Source organism: Sinocyclocheilus grahami, unplaced genomic scaffold (genome assembly GCF_001515645.1).
Source record: "Sinocyclocheilus grahami isolate Dianchi unplaced genomic scaffold, SAMN03320097.WGS_v1.1 scaffold389.1, whole genome shotgun sequence".
NCBI classification, from domain to species: Eukaryota; Metazoa; Chordata; class Actinopteri; order Cypriniformes; family Cyprinidae; genus Sinocyclocheilus; species Sinocyclocheilus grahami.
Genome location: NW_015505568.1, coordinates 558238 through 567757, shown reverse-complemented (window position 1 = coordinate 567757; position 9520 = coordinate 558238). Strand labels below are relative to the sequence as shown.

Genomic DNA, 9520 nt, shown 5'->3' with positions numbered 1-9520 from the left:
ATACATATATATATATATATATATAATTCAAAATATTAACAAAAACTTTAATAAGGACTAAAAATTTTTAATAATGTCCCCTAAGGTTATGCAGGCAATGAAAAATACTATTAAAGTAAAATATCAAGCCCACTTTTACAAGCAAAAATGGTTCAAATCCTAAAATAAGGTCCTACATTAATGTATTACATTATTTTTAGCTGAATATTGTGTTTCCCTCAGACATTCAGCACATGTATATGTGTATGTAAAGTGTAGGTATATGTATATGTAAAGTAGATGCATTTGATGTTTTTAGGCAGATTATACTACAAGAATATCAGGATTTAGTGTTGCATTTTAAGCTATAATAACGTATAGTGTCAGGAGTTATAATGCTGACTCTGTACATTCATTAAAATAATCATTATAATTTTAATTCGACTTAATATATTTTAATGTCTGAGGGACAATGGAACAATTAGCTGAACCTTAGCTTTTAAGTTAATGTTATGTTTAGCACATTTTCATTTTATTACACAATAATTGGCTTAAAAAACCTCTTATTGACTTTCATTGAATTTTCATTAATAACTGATTATTAAATACTATTCGATTTCTAGCGTGCATTTGGGACACTTGATGTCGAGACTTACTCAGGTCCAGTGTCACACACAGAGGTCCGAGACCCTGCAGCACAGCGAGTTGGAGTTTGTAAGCCAGTGTGAGTGTGTAGACGGGTCCGGAGCGCGCGCTGACCTCCGCCTGCTTCATCAGAGACGAGGTGAGACGGGGCAGAACCTCCTTAGACACGCGTGTCCTCAGGAAATCACCACACGACTCGCCCAGAATACACAACACCTGGACAGTGAGATCCATAAAGAAAAACAGAGCAACTTGATGATCTTCTGGATCTAGAATTGTATTCCAACTAATATACACTATACACCATTCTAAAGTTTTGCTCACCAAGGCTGCATTTAGTTGACCAAAAATACAGTAAAAACAGTAATATTGTGACATATTATTAGAATTCAAAATAGCTGTTTTCTAATTTATTTCTGTGATGAAATCCTGAATTTTCAGCATCATTACTCCAGTCTTCAGAGTCACATGATCTTCAGAAATCATTCTAATATTCTGCTGCTCAAGAAACATTTCTGATTATTAACAATGTTGAAATAAGTTGTGCTCCCCAATTGTTTTGTGGAAACGGTGATACATTTTATTTTTCAGGATTCGCTGATGAATAGAAAGTTCAAAACAGCATTTATTTGAAATAGAAATGATTGATCACACTTAATGCAATAATAGCAAACTACTTTCAGACTGATTCACTAATGAATCCTTCAGAAGAATTTGTGCTTTGACCAATTCATTGGTAAAAATCGACTCAAAAGAACAATTCATTCATAATTCGGGCATCACTATAGTTAGCAAGCGTCGCTTCACTGAAAAAACATTATCAAGCCAATTGAATGTTAATTAAATGATTGTTTTAAATTACTAGATAAATTATATATAAATGATTTCCTAAAGCAAATCATTAAACTACAATATTGCGTTAATACTATAGAAATGCCCATGACTTTGAATTCTTTATTAATTTTCATGGCCTTTTAAAACATTTTTTTTTAATTGTGGATGTTCGTAGTTGCTAAGGTGTGTTTTTGCATGCTGCTATCTGGTTGCTAGGGTGTTCCGAGTGGTTGCTAGGACATTGTCTCACCTTGAATGCTCGCGGTACAGCAAGAGGGTCATCATTGGTGAGACGGTGGAGGAGAGCAGGCCAGCACCGGTGCACCATGGGAAGCATCTCGTCCTCTCGCTCACATAAAACACACACACACAACTCCAAGATGTCCAACACCTAAAAATACACATGCATGTTTGACTTTAGACGTGCTCTTCTCAAAGGAAACAGGCCTGCAGCGATGCCAAAGCTATAATACATCAACAGAAGAGATTTTACAACCTTGAATCGGATTCCCAGGTTGGAGTCAGAGAGCAGGTGGATGCATCTCTCCATCACGTCTTTTGCAATCTGGATATGAAGAGGAAGCTCCTTTTTCTCTGCAGGACCATCCATGTCCTCATCAGAAGCAGAAGTTGGTGGAGGAACATCTGTGGATAGTAGAATTTAAAAACCAAACTGGTCATTTTACATGCCATTCCTGTGCATTCGACTGCATGCTCATGATCATCAGCTGAATGTGTCTAGCAAATCAGCTACAAACCTTCAGTGTGACAGTAGGAAAGCCATAATAACGGATCACTCTGGGAATTTTGCTCTGTGTGGTGTTGGTTTAATGATTAGAAATCTGAGCACTGAGTTGAAAGTCTCAGCATGTGGAGGATTGAAGATGAGCCAAAAACGGAGCTCGTGCCATCATAATTCTGCTCTATTACTTCTGTACCCTTGTGTAAAGCACTTACCGCAAGCTTGTTCCAGGGGAACCCACTACCCCTATTACAGGTCTGCTGCTATGATGAAACCTTCAGCAGAATTAACGTAACAATTCCAACACTTTTTACTTGTATGCTGTGGCAACTCACTGGATCATTACTGTCGTCTGCTGTGCAAGAATTAAATTACAAGCAGGAACTGTAATGCTCAAGTATTTGCTGAAGAAAATATGGTAGTCGCCCATGCAATGGTTGCTATGATGTTCTGAGTGATTGCTCTGCAGTTGCCAGGTTGTTCTTGGAAAGTGTTTTTGTAGAATTAGCTTACTAGCCCAAAAATAACCCAACTCCCAGGTATTTTGGTCTCATGCAACATTCAGAATTAAAGAATGGGCTCCCATTTATGACAGGAATAGAAATTTACTGAACTAAATTTCAAGGAAAGGCAACACTGATAATGCATCCTGGGAAATGAAGGTCTAAAAAAATGCATTACATTTTATGAAGTACACAAGTAAACTCCAATTTTGTAAACATTACGGATTCAGTTTTAAAGTGGCTGAAGTCCCTTACTAGTTTTCTCACCTGCCAGGTAAAAATCATAAGTCTGACTGCTTAGAAAGGCAACAGCATTTGCATTTAAGTTTAAAATCTAAGGTTAGGCCGTTTAGGCCAAACATAAATGAATCAAAATCACAAACCTAGATCGTTAGGATCTTCCTCCTCTACTCCAATGCCTTCTGCAAGCTCCTTATGCTTCTTATAGTCCATGAGAAACTGCCTCAAGTTCACACACTCTTTATTCTGGGTCTCTTTGCTGGGTGTCTTCTGGTGTCCCAGAGAAGAGGTGAACCATCTCACTGTGGTAAAACATGTTTGGCTTTTCAAACTCTAAAAACATATTTAGCCACTAATACTTAAGAGTAACATTGTTTGAAATAATAGTTAAGTAAACTAAGGAAAAGTAAGACATACCAAGTGCTTTCATGAGTGAGTGCAGCACACTACAGAACTGTGGCGCTCTCTGGTCATAGCTGAGATCAAGTGCCGTTAACACGTCCTGCACCACATCGGCCACTAGAGGCAGCAGACTGGCATCTGAGTGAGTGAACATGACTGCAAGAACTCGCGGAGCATGAGGGTGAATGCTAGGTCTGGCCAGGTTTAGAGAAACATCATTGAGAAGGTAGTCTGAGTTCTCGATGACCAGCTCCTTGGGTGAACTGTAATCGCAAGCCTTGCAGAGGTCACACATGGCGCTAAAAGCCGCTTGGCTGACAAGAAGCAACTCGTCTCCGGCCTTCTCCAGCACAGGGTATAGCGTTGTCATTAGAAGCAAACGGAAATCGGTGCCTAATGCCAGGGCGAAGCCTCCGATGCCATCCAACTGGATACAGATTTGCCAGATGTTGCTGTTGAGTTGTTGGAGCGTTGCCGTTTTGGATGCTGGAAGCAGCTGCAGACAGTTTCGTTCTGGATTATTGGACACCAAGGAGTTTGTAGACTCAAGTTTCCCTTCCAAGGCTTCTGAGATTGTAGGGAGATGCCAGTTACTCAAACTGATGTACTCCTCGATGATGGACATGATTGACGATTTCAAGTCTTCTTGACTTGTTCTAGACTGGTTTGCTCCTGAACAATCAATCCTAGAACTGTCCGTCTCTACGCCAATGCCTGCAGCACCAACAATGACCTCGTTGAGGACCAAAGCAGCTTGCTTTCTGTAAACCGAAGACTCCTTGTACAGCTCCATGAAGCGGTCTACAAGAAGGTAGAGGTTTCCGTAGCATCCCAACATGCGGCAGATCTTCCTGAGAGCTGAGAATATTTTGTCATCTGTGAAGTAGAGGAAGTATTTCCTCTGGGATGGGATTTGGTGCATGTCAGGTCCCAGGTTTGTTGAAGACGTTAGAGTCTTCTCCTCAATGATCTTCACATCCGTTACGTCCAGCTCCATCACCTGCATCAATGCTCTGGAGATGCGCTCAAGATGTACTGCTGAAGTTAGTACCACATCCACTTTGGGCCCCAGAATCTTGAGGTACCCAAGGAACACGTTAAGAACAAAGAGCTTGTGTTGGTCGTCAGACGTTCTCATGAGTCTAGGTAAGGATGACGCCAAGCTATGGAGGTTTTCGGATAGAATGTCAGTAAAGTCCTGCCCACCATTGGTTTGACCTTTTTGTGCCACCTCATCCAGTGCTGCATTGCACCTGTGCTTAACCTCAGGTTCCTCATCGTTGACAGCACCTATCAATGCTTCCAGAAGAGGACCGACACATTCACCCACAGACTGGCTACACTGAGAAAGGAGGAAATGGGATAAATTGACCAACTCAAGCCTGACTCTCCAGTGCGGGTGGGAAGAAGTGCAAGAAATGATCTTCTGTAAGACCATGGCAAGGCGCTGGGATGTGGCTTTGCGCCAGGATGGAGTCCTCTTTACAACAAGCTCCTCAACCCTTCCCAGATCACCAGCTGCTACATCATTGTCTGTTTGCTGAAGCTGCTCATCAGCCATTACCAGACCAACTACCTTGTACCAAACCCTCATGGCCTTCACTGTAACCGCATGGCCTTGTCTTATGTCTCCACTGATCACGAGACTCAGCGAGCGGGAAATGCCAGGTAAAAACATGGCCAAGGTACGTCCGAGCAGATACCTCTCATCCGGTCTTGGCTCAATGTGTTCCTCTTCGCAGTTGCACTGCTGAAACAAAGAAAGGAGACATTTCAGGGAAGCCGTTTGAACACCTCTGGCTTTTTCATGCTCTGTGAGAGCCAGAAGCAGCGACACAGCGGCTCCAAGTCCGGGCAACATGCTTGGCTCATAGAGTTTAAAAGCAATGTCACCATAGGCAGAGTGCAAGAGGGCATCCAGGCATCTGAGCACGGCCAGCTTTAGTTCCTCAGAGGTCGTGGCTGGTTTTCCAGGGTCTTTTGGGGAACAAAGACAAAGGCACAGCTCGGAGAAAAGATCCCGCAGAGAATCCCAACTCTGAACGCAAGTGTTCTTCAGTACATACGTCATGACTTCCAAGACTGCCTGGACAAGTCCCTCCCGCTTGGAGCCAGGGGATTTGAGGACAAATCTTAGGGGAAACAGAACATAGTCCTGTAGCTGTTGAAGAGCTCCATCGCTCACACTGCGGAGATGACCGCTAAGAGCTTCTACGTTAGCAGCAGTAGGTTCTTTGGTCAGGAGGACACAGGATGGGCGGAGATATGCAAATGCAATCTTTGGGTCTTCGATCTGATGTTCAGCCATTATCCATGTATGGAGCTATGAGATCTGTGAAGGAAGATTGTTTCATTATTGTTCAGTGGGGATTTAACAATTTAACTTTCTGAAATAAGATTTTCAGTAGGGCTGCACGATAAATCACATGCGATATTTAATGCGCATCTTGTCAGTAAAGCCAGCAGTAAATCTCCATCATGTGTGTGTTTTCACATGGAGCAGCATTTACTACACAGAGCCGTTGTTCACTGACAAGCTGCGCAAAACAGCTCGTCAGTGAACAACGGCTCTGTGTAGTAAATGCTGCTCCATGTGAAAACACACACGTGATGGAGATTTACCACTGATTACAGAACCGGCTTTACTGACAAGATGCACATTAAATATCGCATGTGATTTATCGTGCAGCCCTAATTTTCTGAAGAAAAAAAAAAGCTAACAATATTAACTGATTTTACAAAACTTTTGGCAATTAATCAAAGCATTAAGCAGCATCAGTTAGTATTCAATATCTGATTTTGATTATATAGTCTAGCAAATGCATTTCACAATAGATACAGATCTGCATGTGATTTATCGTGCAGCTCTAATTTTCAGAAAAAAAAGAAAAAAAAAAGCTAACAATATTAACTGATTTTACAAAACTTTTGGCAATTAATCAAAGCATTAAGCAGCATCAGTTAGTATTCAATATCTGATTTAAATTACATTTTGATTATATAGTCTAGCAAATGCATTTCACAATAGATACAGATCCATTTCTAACTTCTTAAATAATATCGCTGATGATTGTTTTGACTAGCATACATATGCTATCTTAAAACAAATGGTAACACTTTACTTGAAGGGGTGTGCATAAGACTGACATGACACCTTCATAATCATGACATGACACATGTCATGAATATGAAGGGTTTTTTATGCATGTTTATGACAACTGTCATTAAGTGTCATTCGCTCAGTTATGTCATTTTTAATGCAAAGATGACATTGTTTGAGATGTCTTTGTTATGGGCTATGGTTAGGGGTAAGGGTAGGTTAGGGTTAGGTCAAATAATGTCATATTTGCACTAAAAATGACATAACTAAGCGAATGACACTTAATGACAGTTGTCATAAACATGCATAAAACCTCCTTCATATTCATGACATGTGTCATGTCATGATTATGTAGGTATCATGTCAGTCTTATGCACACCCCTTCAAGTAAAGTGTTACCAAAACAAATAAACATACAAACAGGCAAAACACATTGACAAGAGTCTGACAATGACCAACTATGAACTGCTTATCACACTAAAACATGACATTTCCTTTGAGGTGCATATTAATCTTGTTACTGTGTATGATTAATAAGATGATGCCCAATCAACAAATTTAAAACCTTAAAATCACACAAACAACTTGTTTTTAGTATACTCTTCTATGGTCAAGTTTAATTTTAATATAGGAAGAGGGAAAGAGCATATTGAATAATGACTTACAGCCCCTCCCCTTAAAATTTCCCGTAATACTTACTCTTGAGTGGTTCAGTCCAGCTAAGTCATGTCAGCCGTTTCAAGCTCATAATCATGACATTAAACCCCTGCTTCATTTCATTAAACACAAAATTACGAAATTCAGTCCAGATGGAGACCCTCTATCCCTGCTACCAAACAAAGGCTGGGTTTCTGAGACAAAAGAACACACACCAGTAGAAGATGACTGCTATTATTGCTCAAAACGACACACATGTTGTAAAGAACACAGAGCTGCAAAAAAACACATCCAGCATGACGGCGCGTCTCTATGACGTCGGCATGACGACACGCACGCGACCCTCGTTTGTTTATCAACCAACTTGCAACAAAATCTCATCGTGTTCAAACATTCGGCAGAAGTGTCGAGGAGTATACTCGCGTATTGTATCTTATTAATTCGACTTATTAATATCTCGACTTAAACCGCGCTTTTGATCCGCGGTAGCTCGTGTTTCAGGGGTTTCCGCGTGCCATATTGAAGTTAAATCCAGAAAAACTGCTGACAGGTGAGAGGCTATTTACCTTGATCGTTTAGTTGTTGCTTGATTTGTTTAATGAGCTTTTACTGTCTTGAACATGTTCACTGCATGTCCCGGAAATCATGCATTACAACTAATCACCTCAACTAATCAATAACTCACACTATGCATGAAGTGCAGAGAGTTTAAGTGCAAACTCATCAGTTATATTTCATTTATTAATCAGGTATATATGCAATCAAACTACCGTTATATATACGTTGTTTATATATATGTGTATTTTGTGTATGTATGTACCTTGTTTTACTATATATTGGTCTTTAAAAGTACAAATATTCCATGTGGTCTCTCTTAATAGAAGTAGGCCTAGTCCTCTGAAAACTATCCTATATGCATAATTCACAAATAAGTTTTAAAATGCATTTAAAAGTAGTTTAATATGGTGTATAGCATGTCACGCCACAATATTTCATATATAATGTGTATGCATGTGGTTAGTTAGTTGATAAAATTTATTATTATATGGCTTTCCTAATCAAGTCCAATCAGTATAATCAAACACAGCTGGACTCAAATGAAGGTGTAGAACCATCTCAAGGATGATCAGAAGAAATGGACAGCACCTGAGTTAAATATATGAGTGTCACAGCAAAGGGTCTGAATACTTTAGGACCATGTGATATTTCAGTTTTTCTTTTTTAATAAATCTGCAAAAATGTCAACAATTCTGTGTTTTTCTGTCAATATGGGGTGCTGTGTGTACATTAATGAGGAAAAAAAATTTACTTAAATGATTTTAGCAAATGGCTGCAATATAACAAAGAGTGAAAAATTTAAGGGGGTCTGAATACTTTCCGTACCCACTGTATATATGACAGTATGAGAGAATGTGTATGTTTTAATTTTAGCACAATTTTTAAACTTTTTTTTTTCAGTAGTCCAGTTTAAATGGTCCTGCAGGGTGGAAAACTAAAATAAACATACAGATATTCCACGTATAAGCTATAATATGATATAAGAAATATAATCAAATGTTATTTGTAAAGTAGCTTCAGACGCAGAATAACATGTTAAACAGTTCAGCAGTGCCCTGTGTGATCTATCTATCGTTCTATCTATCTATCTATCTATCTATCTATCTATCTATCTATCTATCTATCTATCGTTCTATCGTTCTATCTATGCATCGTTCTATCTATCTATCCATCTATCTATCTATCTATCTATCGTTCTATAGTTCTATCTATCGATCTATCGATCTATCGATCTATCGTTCTATCGATCTATCGTTCTATCGTTCTATCTATGCATCGTTCTATCTATCTATCCATCTATCTATCTATCTATCTATCGTTCTATAGTTCTATCTATCATTCTATCGATCTATCTATCTATCTATCTATCTATCTATCTGACAAACTTTTCATTCCTGCTTTGGAAAGGTCTTACATGGCGGTTTATTTTTATCATTAAATAAAAATAAAACCTCGTTCTATCTATGCATCGTTCTATCTATCTATCCATCTATCTATCTATATATCCATCTATCTATCCATCTATCTATCATTTATCTATCCATCGTTCTATACATCGTTCTATCCATCTATCTATCTATCCATCATTCTATCCATCGTTCTATCCATCTATCTATCCATCGTTCTATCCATCGTTCTATCCATCGTTCTATCCATCTATCTATCCATCGTTCTATCCATCGTTCTATCCATCGTTCTATCCATCGTTCTATCCATCGTTCTATCCATCGTTCTATCCATCGTTCTATCCATCGTTCTATCCATCGTTCTATCCATCGTTCTATCCATCGTTCTATCTATCGTTCTATCTATCTATCGTTCTATCTATCTATCGTTCTATCTATCTATCTATCGTTCTAT

The 9520-nt window shown here is 39.1% G+C and overlaps 2 protein-coding genes across 4 annotated transcripts in view; one reads left to right on the top strand and one right to left on the bottom strand.

Moving 5' to 3' along the window:
* Positions 1-7389, bottom strand: part of tti1 (TELO2 interacting protein 1) — a 12080-nt gene extending 4691 nt beyond the window's left edge. The window contains exons 1-6 of one of the 2 annotated variants that reach the window (XM_016231386.1): positions 7318-7389; positions 3361-5677; positions 3087-3245; positions 1955-2103; positions 1709-1849; positions 636-840 (exon numbers count right to left, since the gene is read on the bottom strand). In XM_016231386.1, the coding sequence (XP_016086872.1) occupies positions 636-840; positions 1709-1849; positions 1955-2103; positions 3087-3245; positions 3361-5653 (2947 nt within the window). In that variant the 5' untranslated portion in view covers positions 5654-5677; positions 7318-7389. The other variant, XM_016231385.1, reaches the window with a different exon arrangement.
* Positions 7390-7420: 31 nt separating this feature from the next.
* The window catches only part of LOC107550159 (regulation of nuclear pre-mRNA domain-containing protein 1B-like), a 9557-nt gene continuing 7457 nt past the window's right edge, over positions 7421-9520 (top strand). The window contains exon 1 of one of the 2 annotated variants that reach the window (XM_016231388.1): positions 7421-7652. The gene's annotated coding sequence lies outside the window, so the exon portion shown is untranslated. The remainder of the gene's footprint in view (positions 7653-9520) is intronic. The other variant, XM_016231387.1, reaches the window with a different exon arrangement.